The following is a 24,458-nucleotide window of genomic DNA, read 5'->3' as shown; positions in this document are numbered from 1 at the left end:
CAGAAGGGGAGACTTCAATCATGAAGCGATGAAAGTGATCCGCACTAATGTTCGCGTGGTTTTACTGCTGTCGTCTTCGATTACCACCACACGTCCCATGGAAGCCCAACTCACTGCACCCCATAGCATATATCTGCCATCCCATCCCCGACTCGCATCTGTGGCGCTGCGAGTGTTTTGTGCAGCCATTCGCCCTGGAAGACAGTGTGTAAGGACCCAATCACCGATGTGGTGCAACAAGAAGCGAGAGTCATTCGACAGGCGACACCTTTCTATTGATCCACGGTGAAAACTCAGTGATGGTGTGCCCACTGCAATCATAATTGACGATGTCATTGGCTCAACACAGGGACACGTAGGGGTCGACTGCTGTGGAGCTGCATGTTCAACAGTGGCCTTTGAACAGTGTGCTCCGAAGCACTTGTGCCTGTACCAGCACTGTCGTCAGATCTGCCACAGAGCGCAGCCCATCCTGGATTACACAGCATGGGATCCTCCAACCTCTATGTTTTGTGACGAGACGCGGTCGACCAATACCATGCGGCCTACTCGTTATTTCACCATCCTGCAACCACTTTCCATAGATGCTCACAGCAGTAGTACACCAACAGTCGACCAGCCTCGCCTTTAGATTCTCGTTTCCAGCCATAGGATCATACGAAGGTAATCCCAAAAGTAAGGTCTCCTATTTTTTTATAGGTACATAGACCTGTTTATTTCTACAATGGTTTACATCAGTTTACAGCTTGAACATTTAGCCATTTTTCGACATAATCACTATTTCTGTCGATGCATTTTTGTAGACGCTATGGAAGTTTTTGTATGCCCGTGTCATACCAGCTCGCTGCCATGCTGTTTAGAAAGTTATGAACCTCTTCTTTCAACTCGTCGTCGGAGCTGAATCGCTTTCCGGCCAAATGTTCTTTTAACCTAGGGAACAGATGATAGTCACTGGGCACCAATTCAGGACTATAGGGTGGGTGGGTGATTATGTTCCACTGAAACTGTTGCAGGAGAGCAACGGTTTGCCGAGCGATGTGTGTTCGAGCGTTGTCATGGAGAATGTGTACGCCCTTGCTCAACAGTCCTCTTCTCCAGTTCTGAATTGCCGGTTTGAGTTTTTTCAGTCTCACAGTACCTGTCAGCGCTAATTGTGGTACCAGCGATTCAGCTCCGACGACGATGTGAAAGAAGAGGCTCATATCTTTCTGAAAAGCATGGCGGCGAGCTGGTATGACATGGGCATACAAAAACTGCCATAGCGTCTACAAAAATGCATCGACAGAAATGGTGATTATGTCGAAAAATAGCTGGAACGTTATTTCTATTTTGAACGGCAATTTCCTTAACCTTTAATATAAAGAGTGTGGAAGGACTTGACCCATACAGTGACCACTTCATATCAACATATTTATTTGCATCATAGATAAATCAATAAGAGAATTACAATCATAAATCATATAATTTCTTTATGAAACGCCATTCAGGCAAACTTTACAAACTGCTTGTTATATAAAACCACAAACGAATTAATCTCTTTAAAAAACATATTAAAAAACGGCCACTCAGGCCAAGTAAATCATTTAAAATAAACTTTACTTCAGATAACCAAGAAATCAATTATTATTTCCACATAGATTGAAAACCGCCCCCCCGGGCAAGATATTACCAACCAATTTTAGAAGGTTATAGACACTTTGATCAATAATAACCCAGTTATTTCCCCATCAAAATTGACATACGCCACTAAGGCTGAATTGCACCGCAATTTTAGAAAACGGTTTCAATTAAGACACATTCTTCTAGAAATCTCTCAAAATTCTTAAGACAAATATTTAAAACATTTAACCCGGCAATCTTTCAGAGCCACCACAAGTCTTAGAAAACTGCAGCTTGTACAATAACTGAAGTCCGAGATCGTGCGACCGCGACTTGGCTACTAACGGTGGAGGCGACAGATTACTTATCATCGAATTAAGATGTGGACTCCGTTTGTACTTCCACCCGTTCAGAACACCGAAACCGGAACCAAACAGCACACGCGAGTTCAGGTGAAGTCCACGCCCGTACGCCCGCTAGTAATTTAAAAGGAGAGGCTCTGCACTTCGGTGGCCCACTGCTTCCGATCTTTGAAACATAAATCAGAAGCGACAACAGGGAACCAAACAACTCTTCCTTCACCTTAATACTCAAACTTATACAGAAAACTACTTCGATGCAATTGACAATAATAAAACTGATTTCATTCCTTTAAGCAGAACCACGTACACGAATGATGCAAACGGAACTGGCTCATTAAAACCGAAGCATCACATGGAGCACCTTATGTGGGCCTGTAAGGTACCACACGGGAATCTTTAGACATGGAATATAGATCGTTTGGTAAGGCTGGACACACGTATCAATGTTTTAGACACTTGCCGGCTAAAGTAAGATCAATACTATTAAGGAGCGAAGCACACACTTAATAAGAGGCATGAAATATTACACAACAGTCCTTGCAACGCTTTGCTGCTTCACTGTTCGTTGGTAGGACTTGAATTACTTAACTTGATGCCAGCTGCTGAATCGATGTGGCGAAGACACCTGACGCTGCTTAGTCCGATAGTAATAGCGTGTTGCTTCACAGAAGCGAGCACATGCATTGCTTCACTAGGTTGCCAAGAAGCCGCAGCGCCGGCCCGCTGTTACTGTCCCCAGTACGATCAACCGCTGTCGCCCGTACTCAGGCATACCGTGCTCGCTGTCGTCTCTCCAACGTCTCGCTAATATGCGCACTTCCGCTCTCCGTGCCCAACGTTGTTCTCCCTTTCCACTCCTTACTGCTCCCTATATCCTGAGCCGGCCCTGGCTCCAAAGACAAACTTCTGCCAGAGGGAATCGATAGTGCCTAACCAAAGATAGCCCTGGCACCATTCCCGCCACGGCTCAATAGCTAAATGTTCAAGCTGTAAACTGATGTAAACCATTGTAGAAATAAACAGGTTATGTACTTATAAAAAAAATAGGAGACCTTACTTTTGGGATTACCCTCGTAGCAATGTCCTTCAGCCAAAACCGGGTGTGTCAGTGTATTTCCGCATTTTCGGCCCGTGTCTTCACCATAATGATTGCCCATTTGTCTCCCTTCCGCTTACATTCTCTCGTTAATGCATTAGTGTCCGTCGCAGCACTAGGAGACATTCAGCCACGCGCTGGGGAGCGATCATAACGTTTTGGTTCGTCAGTGTAATCCATGACTTCTGTTTTTCATAGCTACAGTCCTAACGGAAGTGGGACACACTGTTTATACAGGTATCCTTTAGTGAAATGTCACATTTTTGTGGGTACCTCAAACGTGTCTGCACTCTGTGGGTACCGCACTGAACATGACGAACAGCAGTGAGCAATGCCTCGGCTGACATGTCAGCAACATACGGGCGCCGCCACTGGCAAGTCAGCGGACTGCGGTGGCGGCGCCGGCTGACATGCAAGATCGCCAGCCTGCGCCGGGCGACGTGTCGGCGGTTGTTGCAGCCGCCCATCACCTTGCCGCGTGCCTGCCTGTTCGAGGTGGAGTGGGACGGCGACGGCGACGGCGACGCCACCGACCACAGCACGACGTCGTCGCCGGGCGGCGAGGCGTCGGCGTCCGCCTCGGCGTCGGGGTCGCGCCGCTGCCCGTCCGAGGACGACGCCCTGTCGGACGAGCTGTCGCTGGCCGACTCGGAAGACGCGTCCGAGGAGGCGGCGGTGGGCGGCGCCGGGCTGGCCGCGCTCGGGGGCGGCGTGGGCGGCTGCGGGCCGGCGCGCGGCGGCGGCGGCGGCGTCGCCGTGCGCAAGATGTTCACCAACAGCCGCGAGCGCTGGCGCCAGCAGAACGTCAGCGGCGCCTTCGCCGAGCTGCGCAAGCTCGTGCCCACGCACCCGCCCGACAAGAAGCTCTCCAAGAACGAGATCCTCCGCATGGCCATTCGGTAAGCGACCTCGTGCACGAAACAAAACTCAGTAGTTACTTACTTGCCCATAATGATGAGCCAAAACATTATGACCGTTGCCCAACGCGAGATTGAATACCGCCTGTAGTCCGATTAAAATTGCTTGTTAGTTGACACATCACGCATTATACCTATTTCCTTCCACTCCACGCTCGAACAGTTCGCCATTGCCAGACTGCCGTAACAATTGTTCACTTCACTTCCAATTGGCATTATTTCATGACGTGCCGCGCGGGATTAGCCGAGCGGTCTCAGGCGCTGCAGTCATGGACAGTGCAGCTGATCCCGGCGGAGGTTCGAGTCCTCCCTCGGGCATCGGTGTGTGTGTGTTTATCCTTAGGATAATTTAGGTTAAGTAGTGTGTAAGCTTAGGGACTGATGACCTTAGCAATTAAGTCCCATAAGATTTCACGCACATTTGAACATTTTTTCGTGGCGTGTTTCGATGCCATGCCGGCCATTCTGGCCGTACGGTTCTAGGCGCTTCAGTCTGGAACCGTGCCACCGCTACGGTCGCAGGTTCGAATCGTGCCTCGCGCATGGATGTGTGTGATGTCTTTAGGTTGGTTAGGTTTAAGTAGCTCTAAGTTATAGGGGACTGATGACCTCAGTCTCATAGTGCTCAGAGCCATTTGAACCATTTGTTTCGATGCCGAATCAGGGGTTGATTGATTGATTTAGGAGAAGGGGACCAAACAGCTAGGTCATCGGTCCCATCGGATGAGGTAAGGATGCCCTTTCACAGGAACCATCCCGGCATTTGCGCGAAGCGATTTAGGGATATCACGGAAAACCTAAATCAGGATGGCCGGAGGCGGAATTGAACCGTTGTCCTCCTTAACGCGAGTCCAGTGTACTAACCACAGCGCCACCTCGCTTGGCCCGCATTTATTTCGTATTTCATAACACATAAAAAGCACAGCAAAAACACGCATACAGACACACACTGCTGCTAATGAATGACACACGTTTCATACACAGCACTAACCAAACAGTACTTGATTTTTCCGCACAAGATGCGTTTCAGCCTCATATATACAGTTATAATTACAGAGATCGACTTGCAGTAGGTAAGCTTCGCACAACATCCCATGAAGCCGAATGTTTGAAGATTGCAATTCATTGTTGCAACAGAGTAAATAAAAAATGTTCAAATGGCTCTTAGCACTATGGGACTTAACCTCTGAGGTCATCATTCCCCTAGAACTTAGAACTACTTAAACCTAACTAACCTAAAGACATCACACACATCCATGCGCGAGGCCACACCCGCCGGCGCAACAGTCACCACAGTCGTACTATAACTACTAAATACAGTGTTGTTACATAGAGCAGTAGTTAGTCTATTATCCTGACGTATAGAAGATTGTAGGTTCGAATCCCGTCAAATGTATGATACTTTTATAAGTTCTAAATCTAATCAAAAAAGTTTGATTATTATTTTTATTCAGTTAATTGGTTCAAATGCATTTTTTTAAATTTTTAATTCTTTACCGCGTCATTTTCATAATCGTTTTGACCTTACATCTACATGACTACTCTGCAATTCACATTTAAGTGCTTGGCAGAGGGTTCATCGAACCACAATCATACTATCTATCTACTATTCCACTCCCGAACAGCGAGCGGGAAAAACGAACACCTAAACCTTTCTGTTCGAGCTCTGATTTCTCTTATTTTATTTTGATGATCATTCCTACCTATGTAGGTTGGGCTCAACAAAATATTTTCGCATTCGGAAGAGAAAGTTGGTGACTGAAATTTCGTAAGAAGGTCTCGCCGCGACGAAAAACGTCTATGCTGTAATGACTTCCATCCCAACTCGCTTACCATATCTGCCACACTCTCTCCCCTATAACGCGATAATACAAAACGAGCTGCCCTTTTTTGCACCCTTTCGATGTCCTCCGTCAATCCCACCTGGTAAGGATCCCACACCGCGCAGCAATATTCTAACAGAGGACGAACGAGTGTAGTGTAAGCTGTCTCTTTAGTGGACTTGTTGCATCTGCTAAGTGTCCTGCCAATGAAACGCAACCTTTGGCTCGCCTTCCCGACAATATTATCTATGTGGTCCTTCCAACTGAAGTTGTTCGTAATTTTAACACCCAGGTACTTAGTTGAATTGACAGCCTTGAGAATTGTACTATTTATCGAGTAATCGAATTCCAACGGATTTCTTTTGGAACTCATGTGGATCATCTCACACTTTTCGTTATTTAGCGTCAACTGCCACCTGACACACCATACAGCAATCTTTTCTAAATCGCTTTGCAGCTGATACTGGTCTTCGGATGACCTTACTAGACGGTAAATTACAGCATCATCTGCGAACAGTCTAAGAGAACTGCTCAGATTGTCACCCAGGTCATTTATATAGATCAGGAACAGTAGAGGTCCCAGGACGCTTCCCTGGGGAACACCTGATATCACTTCAGTTTTACTCGATGATTTGCCGTCTATTACTACGAACTGCGACCTTCCTGACAGGAAATCACGAATCCAGTCGCACAACTGAGACGATACCCCATAGCTCCGCAGCTTGATTAGAAGTCGCTTGTGAGGAACGGTGTCAAAAGCTTCCCAGAAATCTAGAAATACGGAATCAACTTGAGATCCCCTGTCGATAGCGGCCATTACTTCGTGCGAATAAAGAGCTAGCTGCGTTGCACAAGAGCGATGTTTTCTGAAGCCATGCTGATTACGTGTCAATAGATCGTTCCCTTCGAGGTGGTTCATAATGTTTGAATACAGTATATGCGCCAAAACCCTACTGCAAACCGACGTCAATGATATAGGTCTGTAGTTAAATGGATTACTCCTACTACCCTTCTTAAACACTGGTGCGACCTGCGCAATTTTCCAATCTGTAGGTACAGATCTATCGGTGAGCGAGCGGTTGTATATGAGTGCTAAGTAGGGAGCTATAGTATCAGCGTAATCTGAAAGGAACCTAATCGGTATACAATCTGGACCTGAAGACTTGCCCGTATTAAGCGATTTGAGTTGCTTCGCAACCCCTAAGGTATCTACTTCTAAGAAACTCATGCTAGCAGATGTTCGTGTTTCAAATTCTGGAATATTCCATTCGTCTTCCCTGGTGAAGGAATTTCGGAAAACTGCGTTCAATAACTCCGCTTTAGCGGCACAGTCGTCGATAACAGTACCATCGGCACTGCGCAGCGAAGGTATTGACTGCGTCTTGCCGCTTGTGTATTTTACATACGACCAGAATTTCTTCGGATTTTCTACCAAATTTCGAGACAATGTTTCGTTGTGGAACCTATTAAAGGCATCTCGCATCGAAGTACGTGCCAAATTTCGCGCGTCTGTAAATTTTAGCCCATCTTCGGGATTTCGCGTTCTTCTGAACTTCGCATGCTTTTTCCGTTGCCTCTGCAACAATTATTTGCTCATTTTTCTTCCTATTACTCTTTTCTTGTTCGGAATCTGCCTGTAGTCTGCAACCAAGTGACAATGAGGACTGCTCATCGGTTGGTATCGGGGCAGCTACTGTAGCCAGTGTGAGGATAGTTTCAGGTAACCAACGATAGAAAAAATTAGTTTGCTTTTATCGTTGAAAGTGATTTTTTTTTAATTTTTTTGTAGTTTGTTCTTAAAGGTTGGCTTTAATCGCCGTAACATAGCGATCGCGAATTTTTTCTGCCGCAGATTGTTGAGCGGCTTTTCCTCGGATTTGTTACACATCACGAGATCGTGATTACCTCAGGACATGAGTTTAAATTCATGTGTAGAAAACGCGTTCAGTCATTGGTCACTTAAACTCAGATGTCGACAAAACATTTCGCGTTTCCGCTATACCTCGCGGTGGCCAGTTCCAACATGGGCCCGCGTTGCACATTAACAGTATCTGTGAAGTGACCGGCCGTGTTAGTGTGTCGCCTACAATCGAGCGGTAGCCCGCAGCCAAAGTGGCAAAGCTGTAGCGGCTAGTTACAGACGTCAGCTATCAAGTAATTTTAATTGGATTATAATGGCCTTGCGGATACGTGATGCGGTAAGGGAAGCATCTAAGGCGAGGAAATACGTTGAGGGAATCTTTCTTGTGATGATCTGGGCCCCATATGGGGAGATCCACTGACATTCGCTCTTATGAAGTGACTGGACCTAGCAACATGCTAACGATCATGCAGCACCAAACACTGATAGAAAACTGAAATTGGTTTCCACCGCAGCGTGTAGATTTTCCCGCCACTGTCGATTATTATCACGTGTGCTGTTGATTTCCTTCCGTGTAAACGTGGCTTTATCTGTGTACAGTGTACAATGGAAGCAATTGGTTGTTATTCAATCAGAGACAAAATTAAAGACATGTGGTATTGTCGCCAGTATGAAGATTGTGGTCACGATATGTGTGAAATGTGTACAAGCTTTTGGCCATACACGTGTTCGATGGACCACGATAAAATAAGTGTAGGAAGTCGCCGTGTGCTAGTGGCAGGGCTACGCTGCACGATATGTTGCTGTTCCTGCACTGGTTGTTGAATTGTATGTTCAGAAGCAAATTGGGAACTTGGAAGAATACCTGTCTTACACAATGTTTCTTAAAACTGTGATAAACGCTCCAGGATCAGGAATACGAAATGTAGGAAAGCGCCGATGTCATTTTTCGGCAGCAGCTGCCTATCTGCATTTTCTTCATTAGTGTAAATGTGTGACGCGTGTACAAACGTATGATAGTTAATCGTTGCTTGTCTCTGGTTCACTGTCAATCAGTTGCACCACTTCACCCACGACACACCATGGACAACTGGCGGGTTCAGCATGGCAGTTTAATGGCAGAAAGACATCCTGAGCAAAGAGGTAGAAAGCAACGAGGCACGTCAGGCTGGGACAAATGTCAAAGAGGTTGGGTGCAAAGTAGGTAAGGCACATATCGTGCTCGCCGCTCGCCCAAAAACAAAAATATATCAAATGCTTTGTACATCAGATATCATACGGAATAAGACATGAGTCCATATGAACTTTCTTGTTTCAAATGAGCGTTCCTGTCAAATACCTGGATATAGTAACCATTTTGTTCCAATAAGCAACTATAATGCCTAATACCTGGATATAGCAACCATTTTGTTCCAATAAGCAACTATAAATATTAGGACATATACACTAATCGCTGGGCACGTGTGAGCATACCGAGATTATTTTTGCCTCTGAAACAAGCTCATTTGCATTGTTGCTTTAATGAGTTGAAAGTGTATTGTCAGTCGGATAAGGAGGAGTAACTGTTCATTGTACATGAAGTGTCCTTAGCAGTGAAGGCATGAACATCCGAAGACTCATAGAGGCTCAAAACATCTTAGGGTGGCTTTAACATAAGCCGAAACCGTTCATAATGTTTGCGATCTCGACTGTTGTTTTAACCAATATACTGAAATATTGATCATTCCTCCTGGGACACCCTGTATGTGACTTTGAACTCACATTTTGATCATCAAGCACACCCAGAAATTTTGAACATCCGGTTTTATATATTTACTTTCCTCTATGGTCCGTTGCTATTGAACGTTATTTATCCTGCATTGTGTGGAACAGAATCATCTGTGTTTTATTCTAAATTAAGTGATAGACGATTTACACCGATAGTCGAGCAATGAGTTTTCTAAGAATTTTTTTGTCGCAACTGTTTTTGCACCTTTATACGGCTTCGTCGCTTCAACAGAGTAGATCTGCCCTGAGCAGCAGTTTGCCACTGTTCATAAAAAGCTTCATTACGAAAACTGTGTGAGCAATCTATCATGACTCATTCTTTCATACGAGTTAAATGTGAAGTAATCGATTTACTCATTGTTTCCTGAAAGCCATAAACGCACTCTCTCCCGAAGAACGTGATATGAACGATAGAAGACTCTTGTATCATAAAAAAATCTCAGTAGATGATATAATTCGAACATTTCATTATACAATCGTTGAAACGGTAGATGGCATATTCAGTGGACAATCCCTTCTGCAATACAGACCGTCTAGATTCCTAATCGTCACTGATTCAGATTGTCATATCTGCAGATATGCTCAACCTTTCTTAAGTACATTATCTTTTCCAAAACTTTTGAGAGGGACGCTAATAACGATACTGGCCGATAGTTGCAATAACTTCATTATGAGGGTTATAAAAATCGTATAACATGGTTTCTATGGTGAGACGCCTTGTGAAATTATTGGGTCACAGAGTTGAGTATAGTAGCTATATGGAAATGGAAATGAGCGTTTGGCGTCATTGGCCGGGAGGCCCCTAGCGGGGCAGGTCCGGCCGCCTTGGTGCAGGTCTTATTACATGCGACGCCACACTGGGCGACCTGCGCACCGGATGGGGATGAAATGATGGTGAAGACAGCACAACACCCAGTCCTTGAGCGGAGAAAATTCCCGACCCAGCCGGGAATAGAACCCGGGCCCGTAGGACGGCAATCCGTCACGCTGACCACTCAGCTATCGGGGCGCACAGTAGCTATATCAGAACATGCATTTAATATTTTGCAGGGGGCTCTAATCCCCGTCCGGGGATTCGGGTTTGATTTTTCCGTGGTATTGCTGAATCACTTCAGACGAATATCAGAATACTTTCTTCGAAAAGAACTTGTCTCATTTCCTCCCTCATCCTTGCTTCATCGGAGTTCTCCGTCTCTAAGGACCTGGCCATAGACGGTACGTCAAATTCTAATCTTCCTTCTAGTCAACACTCAAGAAATCAACGGCTGAATTAAAATAATGCCACTCTTTCTTAAATGTGACCAACTTGAAAGAGGATCTAAAACTGCAGTCACAGATGAAATCAAGGAAGTGTATTCTACATTACTGAGCAATCGGCTGTTAAAAGCATTTGAAACATCTGATACCAAAAGCATGTCGGATAAAAGATAACGTTGCATTTTAGATAAAATAACAGAGGAGTGTGAATAGGACTCGCGCACCGAGGTTCCGTACAAACTTTATTATCTACAGATAGTTCATCCATCCAAGAAATCGAGAATATCGACAATTTTTGCCTGTCATCGATATCGATAATGCCAAGATATTTGACCTGGACATTCCAAGACTTTCGAGAATGACGAGAGAAACATGTCGCTTTAAGTAATCGAATGATACAACAAGTTTACTAAACTTCCTTACAGATTAAAACTGTGTGCCGGACCGTGACTCGAACTCAGGACCTTTGCCTTTCGCGCCCAAACGCTCTACAATCTTTTTTTTTTTTCACTTTGTTCGATATAGTTCGTTACGCTTGGTCTGGGCGGACGTCACAAGAGATCCGTTCAAGTTGATCGTTGATTCCTTTACTCATTTTTTTTATTACAGAGACCATCTGAGATACCCAAGCACGACTCACAATCCGCTTTCACAGCTCCAATTCTGCCATTATCTCGTCTCCTACCTTCCAAACTTCGCAGAAGCTCTTCTGCGAACCTTGCACTCCTGAAAGAAAGGATACTGGCAGAATTGAAGCTGTGGGGGTTGATCGTGGGTCGTGCTTGGGTAGCTCAGATGGTAGGACACTTTCCCGCGGAAGACAAAGGTCCAGAGTTCGAGTCTCAGTCCGTAACATAATTTTAATTTCTCAGGAAGTTTCATATCAGTGTAAACTCCACTACAGAGAGAAATTCTCGTTCTGGGAACAAGTTTACTCCTACCTGTCACTGTTTATTTATAGCCGCAACGCGTTTCGAAGGTTTATACGTCCACCATCAGGTGCAGTTTTCCTTTGTACGTGAATGTGTTGTTTTACGATTTTGGGGTAATCTGTGGCAGTGTGCGGTGCAGAAAAAAAATGCTGCTTCAGCACATGGTTCTCGGGTTTTTTTTTGACCAAAATGTAAACGTATCTTTAAACCTGAGAATGATGATGATGCTCATGATGATGATGAAGTCCCGTAATCCTCGACAGAGCGTAGGGGACGCTGCAGGAGACCCGCATCGCCGTACTAGGCAAGGTCCTAGCGAAGGTGATTGCCATTGCCTTTCTGGGGATGAATGATAATGATGAAGACGATACAACAACACCCAGTCATCTCAAGGAAGATGAAAATCCCTGACCCCGCCGGGAATCGAAACCGGGACCCCGTGCTCGGGAAGCGGGTAACGCTACCGCGAGACAACGAGCTGCTGACAAAAAATATGAGAATAAGACAACTAAAATTGAATATCTTCTTTGACACCAAGAACTGGTGAGCCCTGCAGTGCAGACAAGAAAAGGAGTTGACCATTACTGGCCACTGGCCACTTACGCTGCTCAACAGCGATTTCAAGATCCTTACGAGAATTCTGGCTGCCCAGATTTAGAGTATCCTCCACCAAGTCGTCCCTACAGACCAGAGATGTCTTGGTGGTAACAGCATCATACAGACAGCGCTCAGTTATTACCATGATATCATCACACTGGCGGAGGTATGTCGTATCAGTGGACTTGGACCACACTTTCGATAGGGTGAGTCACGGCTATCTTGAGAAGGTGCTGTGGCAGCTGACCTTCTCCCAGTCCTTCTTAAGCATCATCTTGCGCCTTCTGCATGGCTCAACTGCGCAGGTTATAGTCAAGATCACTACAGTCCACTCTCTGAGGTAATATTGCCCCCGATCGATGGTTATGTATGCCATTGCCATGGAGCCTCTGTAATACCGACCACTAAGCTGGCTGCAGGGACTTGCAGTGAGAGACCATCTCTTCGTCTGCCATGCGTAAGCGGACGAACTAGTGTTTTTAGTGCAGTGGGCTAGATTTGGTCCCATACCCACTGTGGGAGACAATCAAATGTTTGGGGGCTATTTTTATACCTGACAGTCGATGGATAGCACACCTTACCTTTACTCATCTCCTATAAGGCGTACTTACGGATGTAGCTATGTGCCGCAGTCTTTGAACATGGTCCAGCAGGTAGCTTATATCAACATCTACCTGGCATCCATGATACCCCCATCTGGTTATGCTCCTTAATATGCCGAAGACTACAGCAAGCAGTTTACAGTCAATATTTGGTTACTTCGCCATTGTTGGAATGATTATCAAAATGAGATACGATACGCTCATCCTCCCTACCACAAAGAACGGTCTTGGTCTGATCCATGTGCAGGTTAGAACAGCTGCATGTACGTTTCACGATGATGAAGATGTGGACTCAATGTCAGCACAGCTTCACGGGAAGTCTGCCCCCCACCTCTCATGAACCACCAATTTCAGTGGCGCATATTTCACTGACACTTCTCACCTCTAGGAGTTTTTTGTAGACTTCAGTTATGTGAACGCTGACCTACCCATTGAGTGGCTGCAGAGGACCCTTGATGTTTATTTATCCAATGCCAGAGCGCTCTGGTCTACCACAAATATATGAATCACCAGAGACTCAATTCCATATGTGTGTCACAGTCTCCGTTATGTCCCCAGTGCCATCTATCTCAACACCACCTGGAATGTGGGTCTGGCGTGGATGTGTGGAGGTTGATGAGACTGACGTTGGCCCTCATTCAGCGAATGTCCCGCCATTTTATCCACCTACTTCGACGCGCAAGTCGCCGAAGTGGAGTCAAGTCGAAAGACTTGCATCAGCCGAGCGGTATACCCGACGGGAGGCCCTCGTCACAAGACATTTATATCCATCTATTAAGGTGAATGCAGTGATATAGATCAAGGGTTGTCTCTACTGTATCTCTACTGGGATGGTGACAATCACTTTCTCGATTTTTGGATCTTTCTATTGGAACATTCACTCGTCTGCGATGCTACCCACCCTACCGCCAATACTTTCCTAATTATCTGGGTTGTGTCGTCTTGACCTTCCCTGCAATTGGGGTGTTCTGGGTATGAGAAGCTAACTTTGTGCATGTCAGTTTTACGTAATGGACCAGAACAAGTGGAGGAACCATATGAACCCTTTCTTTGTGAAGATGTGCCCGGCCCTAATGACGGGTTAGAAAGATCCATAGACATGTTAATTAACAGTAGCAACGGATGTGGTGTCTGATGGCGGTTCCACCAGAAGGGCGGTCTTTATGTCTATTTATGCTTTAATATTTGTTGTTGTTGTTTTTACTTACTTTCAACTCACGCCATTGCATTGCCGCAATGCGCTTCCTTCGAAGCTTTTACCCAACCATTTCCTTTACTTTCCTTTCACACAGTTATTCATGAAAAGATAATGGCCTGTGATTTCTGGAAAGCAAAAAGAATTCATTCTCCTGCCAGATTTTCAAAGTGTGAAAAAGAACTGGCGAATACTATGACACATATTATTATTGCTTTAATACGGCAGAGCAACTATTGTATGATTGCAGTTTAGGTAATATCGAAAACAAGAATTATCTAACACAGAAACTGTTCATAAATTAATATACATATGTATGTACACACACATTGTCTAGGAATTTATGAAATGAAACTAAGCTGTTAAGATCTAATTGTATGCAGCGACTAAAAAGAAACACATTACATTGAACTAAAATTTTATGTTGCAGTTTAAGTCTAGCATTCATACATAAACAACTTTTTAATGCATCTGTTTTGAATGTTAAATTTATATAACTGTGTCTTTGTTGTTTACGGCTATCGTACGATACATCCCAGGATAGATTGTTTACAGGTAGGAGAGGGATACCCAGTTTCCTTAAAGTCATGCATCGTTTCGTTTTCTGAGCAGAGAATTTCGTACATCCACAGAATTACTTGATTTATGTTTTTTCTGCGCCTAAACGATATGGACAGTTATGGCAAGTACCTGTCTTTCAGCAATGATCCCTTGCCTTTCGGTCGCGCCGGTACACCATCCTTTGGGAGCTAGTCAGCATTCTGGTTATCGGTTGTATCGCTGTGGTTTTTAATGCAGACCAGTTTCGTTGTCTCATTGACGTTTCTACATTATAAAAGCTTCTGTATTATTTTAATAACGACTAATTTTATATTACGAGATATACTGTGCTCTCTTAACAAAAGTGTCCTCTATTATGCCAGACACTAATAATTCAGATTATAAAATAAATGGAGTATGGGTGATTGTTGAAAGAGAAATGAGGAAATCTCTTAATGAATGGTAGGATTTAGTTATTAAAGGAAAAAAGCAAAATAATAAGTGATGGCATTCAGGTAGCTAACATTTTTAATAATCACATCTCGGAAGAAGCTCACAAGATTGGCGTGGGGAGTACAAGGACTAAGGCAACAGAGTACAGTTGGTAACAGTGCCACATATACATAGGCAAATCACAATTACTCCACGGTCTGGAAAAGGAATTAAGAATGTGAGTAACTTTATGAAGAAAGAAAGAATCCACGAAGTTGATGATAACCGAAATCAGTTACTGAAGGAAACTGAGCGTCATATATGTAGTGCATCATCAGAGCGAACCTTCTGAGACAGGCTGAAATATGTTGTCATCATACCACTTTCCAAGAAAGTTCCTAAAACAAATATTAATAATTGTAGACCAGTCTTGTTTTTACCTCTTTCTCAAACGTACTGGAAAAGTTCCACTTGGAAGTACTATAACACACCAACCTCAAAACTTCGAAAAGGCCTCTCCACATAGCATACTGTTTTTTAGTTCCGATCACATAATAATAAATTATAATGACCAAATGGCAATTGGTATCTCCTGTGAGTTGTCAAAAGTATGTTTCAGCAATGGGGGGCTCAAATATTAAAGTATCGCTAACTTGGTGGTAACTAGTTTTCATCTTATGTAACTCAAAAACTTCAGTGTCGTATTTAGAAACCGATGATGTCTACACAACCAAGAGACATGACCTGAATAATACAGGAACAGCACAAGGATCAGTATCAGATCCACACTTTTTCTTGTGTATTAAAGAAGCTGAAGTATTTCTTTTTGCTGATGATGCAAGTATTATAATGGAGTCTTATGGAGAAACTTATTTTGAAAAGCTAAACAAAAACTTCTTGGCATGTGTTACCTGGTTCCCTTTAAATGAACTGCCGCTGAGCTTACAGAAAACTCAACATCCAACAGTTTCACTACGTAGTGGGGTATACCGTGGCCGCTAGATACCTAATCGGCAGGGCATGCATAGGGAGAGCAGTAGTCATGGTAGTTGCGGGCAGACGCTGCTAGGGGAAAATCCGATCGCTAGAGGAGAAGTGCCATTCTAAACTGAAGCCTACGTCACATTTTTTGTAAATACTATGCGGGGGACCTCCACACCCATACACTACTGTCCATTAAAATTGCTACACCACGAAGATGACGTGCTACAGACGCGAAATTTAACCAACAGGAAGAAGATGCTGTGATATGCAAATGATTAGCTTTTCAGAGCATTCACACAAGGTTGGCGCCGGTGGCGACACCTACAACGTGCTGACATGAGGAAAGCTTCCAACCGATTTCTCATACACAAACAGCAGTTGACTGGCGTTGCCTGGTGAAACGTTGTTGTGAAATTCGTACCAACACGTTTCCGGCTTTGATAAAGGTCGGATTGTAGCCTATCGCGATTGCGTTTTATCGTATCGCGACACTGCTGCTCGCGTTGGTCGAGATTCAATGACTGTTAGCAGAATATGGAATCGGCGGGTTCAGGAGGGTAATACGGAACGCCGTGCTGGATCCCAACGGCCTCGTATCACTAGCAGTCGAGATGACAGCATGGCTGTAACGGATCGTGCAGCCACATCTCGATCCCTGAGTCAACAGATGGGGACGTTTGCAAGACAACCATTTGCACGAACAGTTCGACGACGTTTGCAGCAGCACGGACTATCAGCTCGGACACCATAGCTGCGGTTACCCTTGACACTGCATCACAGACAGGAGCGCCTGCGACGGTGTACTCAACGACGAACCTGGGTGCACGAACGGCAAAAAGTAATTTTTTCGGATGAATCCAGGTTCTGTTTACAGCATCATGATGGTCGCATCCGTGTTTGGCGATATCGTGGTGAACGCACGTTGGAAGCGTGTATTCGGCATCGCCATACTGGCGTATCACCTGGCTTGATGGTATGGGGAGCCATTGGTTACAGGTCTCGGTCACCTCTTGCTCGCATTGACGGCACTTTGAATAGTGGACGTTACATTTCAGATGTGTTACGACCCGTGGATCTACCCTTCATTCGATCCCTGCGAAACTCTACATTTCAGCAGGATAATGGACGACCGCATGTTGCAGGTCCTGTACGGGCCTTTCTGGATACAGAAAATGTTCGACTACTGCCCTGGCCAGCACATTCTCCAGATCTGTCACCAATTGAAATCGTCTGGTCAATGGTGGCCGAGCTACTGTATCGTAACAATACGCCAGTCACTACTCTTGATGTACTGTGGTATCGTGTTGAAGCTCCATGGGCAGCTGTACTCGCACACGCCATCCAAGCTCTGTTTGACTCAATTCCAAGGCGTATCAAGGCCGTTAATACGGCCATATGTGGTTCTCTGGGTACTGATTTCTCAGGATCTATGCACCCAAATTGCGTGAAAATGTAATCACATGTCAGTTCTAGTATAATATATCTGTCCAACGAATACCCGTTTATCATCTGCATTTCTTCTTGGTGTGGCAATTTTAATGGCCAGTAGTGTACTTTCATGGTGACCATCCAAAAAGATCTACTGTCACCTCTGCTTTGGTTGGCGCCTAGAAAAAATTCCACTGAAAATACAACAGTAGTTGTGTATTTTAGCGTGGCTTATTAACCATTTGTGACTCTCAGAAGCGTCTCGAATGGCGAGTTTTGCATAAAACCTACATTTCTCTTGTTGTCATGTTAAAATTTTCTCTTTTTTTCAAAATATAGCGCATATTCCACAGTGTCGTCTGATCAATATGATGTGCAGATGCAATTAAGAGTATGTTCTGAAATTGTGGTCTATTAAGTGAGAATTGGGGAAAGATAAGAACAACAGCTTATGAAAAACCCAACCTTGGTACAAAAAGAAACTGTAATGCCTTCACTTACGCTATTCCAAAACCCACAACATTTCTCGTTTTAGTAGCTATTGATGGTCCTTAAAATTACATACTTTCATCGAAAAAGACTGTACTGAGTGGAGGTTTTGCCTACTAATCGTTTGGAAAATAATCTCCTTCTGCTAGCTATCATTTTCCAAAATCTCATTTTAAAATCTCAAACCGCTTATCAAACGTGAGGAATATCCTATACACTTTCATTCTACCTTTATAGCGACGCGCAATCGTAGATGAGTGTGCTACATCAGATCAATTCTCTCGAGATTAGTTACAGGTGGAGAACACCACGTAACTCTTAAAAAAAAAAAAGAAATATGTTAGCTGGATTTCATGCACAGCAACATATTATGTAATTTGCAACCAATGCAGTATCATAGCGATCCCTATTTTCCATTACAAGCTTTTTTCAATTTCGCACGTTATCTTACCTAAATGCAGACACCACAATAACTATGATCGTTAACGAAGTGATGGGAAAGTTATCATGGAGCTGACATACATTGCGTGATCAAAAGTACCCAAACACCTGACTGAAAATGACTTACAAGCTCGTGGCGCCCTCCATCGGTAACGCTGGAATTCAATACGGTGTTGGCCCAACCTTAGCCTTGATGACAACTTCCACTCTCAGGTGCTGGAATGTTTCTTGGTAATGGTAGCCCATTTTTCAAGGAGTGCTGCACTGAGGAGAGGTACTTACGTCAGTCGGTGAGGTCTGGCACAATGTCGGCTTTCAAAAACATCCCGGATGTTACTGTCGTGTAACCACTCCACCATAGGCCGTGCATTATGAGCAGGTGCTCGATCGTAATGGAAGATGCAGTCGCCATCCCCGAGTTGCACTTCTACAGTGGGAAGCAAGAAGGTGCTTTAAACATCATTGTAAGCCTCTGCTGTGATACTGCCACATAAAACAACAAGGGGTGCAAGCCCCCTCCAAGGAAAACACGACCATATCATAACACCACCCCCTCCGAATTTTGCTGTTGGCACTACACACGATGGCAGATGACGTTCACCGGGCATTCGCCATACCCACATGCAGTCATCGGATCGCCACGTTGTGTACCGTGATTCGTCACTTCACACAACGTTTTTCCACTATTCAGTCGTCCAACGTTTATGCTCCTTACACCAAGCGAAGTGTCGTTTGGCATTTACCAGCGTGATGTGTGGCTTTTGAGCAGCCACTCGACCATGAAATCAAAGATTCCTCACCTCCCGCCTGTCATAGTACTTGCAGTGGATCCTGATGCAGTTTGGAATTCCTGTGCAAAGGTCTGGACAAATGTCTGCCTATTGCACATTACGACCTTCTTCAATTGTCGGCGGTCTCTGTCAGTCAACAGACGAGGTCGGCCTGCACACTTTTGTGCTGTACGTGTGTCTTCACGTTTCCACTTCACTATCACGTCGGAAACAGTAGACCTAAGGAAGATTAGCTGTGTGGAAATCTCGCATACAGACGTATGGCACAATTTTCCTGTAGTCAGTATCTATCTTACTCCTAGTGATATACACCTCTACATCCTTACAATTGTCCTCTAGCCATCCATGCTTAGCCAATTTGCGCTTTCTGTTGATCTCATTTTTGAGACGTATTTATTCCCTTTTGCCTGCTTCATTTACTGCATTTTTGTGTTTTCTCCTTTCATCAATTAAATTCAGTACTTCTTCTGTTACCCAAGGATTTCTATTAGCCCTCTTCCTTTAACCTACTTGATCCTCTGTTGCCTTCACTATTTCATCTCTCAAAGCTACCCGTCCTTCTTCTACTGTATTTCTTTCCCCCATTCCTGTCAATTGTTCCCTTATGCTCTCCCTGAAACTCTCTACAACCTCTGATTCTGTCAGTTTGTCCACGTCCCATCTCCTTAAATTCCCTCCATTTTGCAGTTTCTTCTGTTTTAATCAACGGTTCATAACCAATAGATTGTGGTCAGAATCCACATCTGCCCCTGGAAATGTCTTACAATTTAAAACTTGGTTCCTAAATCTCTGTCTTACCATTATATAATCTATCTGAAACCTTCCAGCATCTCCAGGCCTCTTCCATGTATACAACCTTCTTTTATGATTCTTGAACTAAGTGTTAGCTACGATTAAGTTATGCTCTGTGCAAAATTCTACCAGGCGGCTTCCTCTTTCATTTCTTACCCCCACTAGATATTCACCTACTACATTTCCTTCTCTTCCTTTTCCTACTATCGAATTCCAGTCACCCATGACTATTAAATTTTCGTCTCCCTTCACTATCTGAATAATTTCTTTCGTCTCATCATACATTTCATCAATTTCTTCATCATATGCAGAGCTAGTTGGCATATAAACTTGTCCTACTGTGGTACGCGTGGGCTTCGTGTCTATCTTAGCCACAGTATTGTGTTCACTATGCTGTCTGTAGTAGCTTACCCGTACTCCTTTTTTTATTCTTTATTATACCTACTCCTGCATTACCCCTATTTGATTTTGTATTTATAACCCTGTATTCACCTGACCAGAAGTCTTGTTTCTCCTGCCACCGAACTTCAATAATTCCCACTATATCTATCTTTAATCTATCCATTTCCCTTTTTAAATTTTCTAACCTATCTGCCCGACTAACTGATGTGACATTCCACGCTCCAATCCGTAGGACACCAGTTTTCTTTCTCCTGATAACGACGTTTTCCTGAGTAGTCCCCACCCGGAGATCCCAATGGGACTATTTTACCTCCGGAATACTTTACTCAAGAGGACGCCATCATTATTTAACCAAACAGTAAAGCTGCACGCCCTCGGGAAAAACTACGGCTGTAATTTCCCCTTGGTTTCAGCCGTTTGCAGTACCAGCACATCAAGGCCGTTTTGGTTAGTGTTACAAGGCCAGATTAACCAATCAATCATCCAGACTGTTGCCCCTGCAACTCTGAAAAGGCTGCTGCCCCTCTTCAGGAACCACGCGTTTGTCTGGCCTCTCAACAGATATCCCTCCGTTGTGGTTGCACCTACGGTACGGCTGTCTATATCCCTGAGGAGCGCAAGGCTCCCCACCAACGTCAAGGTCATGGTTCATGTGGGAGGCGATGAGATGATACCTAACTAAAAAGATGTAATGAACGTATGTCCGGAAATGCATGATGTCCATACTGGAAGTAACTTATTCAATTATTTTGTTACAGAGACTGCTCTGTATCGGTTTCCTCCTAGAGGATGGTACTGTTCCTCATACGTCATGTCTTAGCGCCCTTCCTACCATAGTGAATGGTAATGTTCTGTCTGATTCACTTCTCTTGCTGACTCACCTTGTAGTGGATGAGGTACGGCGTTGTACACAATGGTTCGGTATTCGTATCGACAGCTTGCCGACATGGTGTTTACTTAAAGAAAATGCAAATGGCAATGAGCTGCGGGTAGCAAGGTTGTATCAGGAGACCTATCCCCGCCGACAACCACCTCAGAATTCAATGTTTGCAACAGTGTTTCGCTGTTTATCTGAGACGGGGTCGTTTCAGGAAGCAGGAAGTCATGAAGGACTTACCCGAAATATGCAGACACCAGACATGGAGGAAAATTTGATTAACACTGTGAAAGGCGAGCGCTTTGTCAGTACCAAGCAGTTGGACCGCCAGAACAAAGTAAGTCAGACGACTGTGTGAAATATTCTTCATGATGATTGTTTCCATCCTTATCACTTACAGCGTATGCAAGACTTATTAGCGACGGACTTTCCACATCGGGAGCAGTTTTGTAACGGGTTACTTCAATAGGCAACCAAGATTCCGGGATTTGTGTCATCCATCCTATTCACAGATGAGGCCACCTTTACACTGGTGGTATCTTCAATTTTCATAACGGTCATCTGTGGGATAGTATGCAGAACCCCCATGGTATGATGACAGCGAATCATCACCATCGATGGAGCCGGAATGTGTGGTAGGGTATAATTGGTGGCCTTTTTTTGGGACCAGTCTTCCTTCCACGTAGCCCAACAGGCCGGAACTAGAGGCGTTTGTTGCGGTTGAATTTGCTTCCCCCGCTGGAAGTTAGTTCCATTGATGATTCGAAGGTTCATTTGTCTGCTAAATGATTCTGCTCCAGCCTACTTCGCCGTTAACGTCCCGACTCATCTCAATCGTGTCATCCCTGGTCGATTGATCGGACAAAGCGGTCCAGTTACTTGGCCTGTTCGTTCACCAGATCTCAATCCCAGCGATTTCTAGTCTCGAGGGCCTCTCGAAAGTGTCGTGTATGAAGATCCCATTCCAGATGTGGAGACACTGGAGCAGTGTATTCATGCTGCCTTTGATACTGTTCGGATGCAGCCTGGCCGATGTGAACGTGTGAGACAGAACATGCTACGGCGGGTCCATGCGTGCGGTGAGGCACATGTAAATCATTTTCAACACATACTGTAACTGTGGCTGCATGGTACAGCGTGTATTAGGCCGCAGTCTCTGTAACAAATTATGATTGAATGAATGGTCTCTAGCATGGAAACAATACATTTCCGGACAGAAGTTTATTAGACCTTTTTTGTTCCGTATCCTCTCATCGATCAATCCCTAGAGTTTGTACACGGTGGAATAAATCACCCTGTATTATTGATGACTAAAGGCTACGTTGTGTATATCTGCTGTGCTTAATAATCTTAAGGAAAAACGCTACGATCTTATGCACCAACCCAGTAAGATGCAATACATCAGCTGAAGTGATTTCCAATGCTTCAGTACTTGTAGAATAATATTTCTCTGCATTCTGACATAGGAAGTTTCACGATACGGCGTACAGTGTCCTATCGAGAACACATGTATGTAGATGTGTGAAATGTGTGGGCGTATTGCACTTAATCAGATTTCATATCCGACCCGCAGGTATATCAGACTGCTGACTAACGTCCTCGACTGGCAGAAACAGCAACAGCTGCAACAACAACAACAGCAGCAGCCCCAAAAGTTCTTCCTCAACAACAACCACAACAACAGCAGCAACGGGCTGCAACACCACATGCACAACGGCGGCAGGCATCGCGACGTGGGGGTGCAGCCGCTGGTGAAGCGGGAAGTGGGGACCGCAGCGAGTGTCCTCAAGAGGGAGCACAGCCACGGCCACGGCACCAACGGGCTGCTCGTTCTCACCACGCCCGCCATCAAGGTCGAGAGGGACGAGGACGACGACGATGACAACAGGTAACTATAAAAAATTGCGCACTCTTTCCAATTTCCTTCATGGTGCGCAGCAATCTTAAAGAGGCGTGTGACAGAAAGGTTCATGTGAACAGATTTTCGCCGGCCAGAGTGACCGAGCTGTTCTAGGCGCTTCAGACTGGAACCGCGCGACCGCTCCGGTCGCAGGTTCGAATCCTGCCTTGGGCATGGATTTGTGTAATGTCCTTAGGTTAGTTAGTTTTAAGTAGTTCTAAGTTCTTGGGGGACGGATGACCTCAGAAGTTAAGTTCCATAGTGCTCAGAGCCATTTGAACTATTTGAACAGATTTTCACTTCCGAGAAGAACACGGCAAGCACCGTCACCCGATTTCCCGGGAACCTTGCTCAGTGTAAGGGAAGTCAAACTAAGCGGAGACTTACCTCGGCTAGGACTGCTCATATTTTTAATAACATCGGGAATCCGATAAATCGACACTTAAAAGGTATCATTACTGGCTCTCAATATATCGAAATTTATCGATATATCGTCGGAATAAGTAACGAACTAGCTGCCTACAAAAATAACAGCTGCACATGGTAAATACACTGCCGGTTTTAGAGCTGTTTATTTTAATACTGATTAATTAAAAGATATTCTGCACAAATGCTAGCAGCCTGCCTATCCCCCTTAAAGCAACAACTGAAAGGAAACCGATGCATGTTCACAATTGGCGATAACAACTTTGCTAACAGTGCTAATTGCATGTAGGTGGTACAAGAAAAGGGGTCAGATGGGTCCGTCATTCGGTTTCGTCACATAATGAATTTGTCCGGAACACTTCATGTCGACTCCCCCGTTTTTTCGTTTCTGCCAACGCCAGCGACCTAGCACTTATAGTGTCAAAATTGCATGGTGAAGCTAAACGTTTCAGTTTCTGTCGGTATTTATTCTTCTACAATTTCGAAACAACAACTTCAAATATTTACCGAAAATTGGGGAAAAATAATACAAAATAAAAATACTTGCCGGCCGGTGTGACCGTGCGGTTCTAGGCGCTACAGTTTGGAACCGAGCGACCGCTACGGTCGCAGGTTCGAATCCTGCCTCGGGCATGGATGTGTGTGATGTCCTTAGGTTAGTTAGGTTTAATTAGTTATAAGTTCTAGGCGACTGATGACCTCAGAAGTTAAGTCACATAGTGCTCCGAGCCATTTTTAAAAATACTTGATATTATCATTTTGATATCGATATGTGGGGAGACAAAATATCACCGGTATATGTCTATACTTTCTGGATAAAGTATCAGCGTATTAATATATCGATATTTTATCAACGGCAGTAGCCTAGACTTATCCGCAGATATTCAACCGTTTCTGAATAAACGATAGTCCAAGTTTTCAACGTATTTTAAAGACATTTTACGTGTC

General features: G+C 44.5%; 1 protein-coding gene across 2 annotated transcripts in view; it reads left to right on the top strand.

Annotated features, from left to right (window-relative positions):
• Positions 1-24,458, top strand: part of LOC126272574 (uncharacterized) — a 123,438-nt gene that overhangs the window by 59,924 nt on the left and 39,056 nt on the right. Inside the window, exons 2-3 of one of the 2 annotated variants that reach the window (XM_049975498.1) lie at positions 3,553-3,956; positions 22,758-23,072. In XM_049975498.1, the coding sequence (XP_049831455.1) occupies positions 3,553-3,956; positions 22,758-23,072 (719 nt within the window). Of the gene's footprint in view, positions 1-3,516; positions 3,957-22,757; positions 23,073-24,458 lie in introns of both variants that reach the window. The other variant, XM_049975497.1, reaches the window with a different exon arrangement.

This window comes from Schistocerca gregaria, chromosome 5 (genome assembly GCF_023897955.1).
Source record: "Schistocerca gregaria isolate iqSchGreg1 chromosome 5, iqSchGreg1.2, whole genome shotgun sequence".
Classification (NCBI taxonomy): domain Eukaryota; kingdom Metazoa; phylum Arthropoda; class Insecta; order Orthoptera; family Acrididae; genus Schistocerca; species Schistocerca gregaria.
The sequence above is the reverse complement of the archived record's forward strand: the minus strand, read 5'-3'. Positions and strand labels throughout refer to the sequence as shown.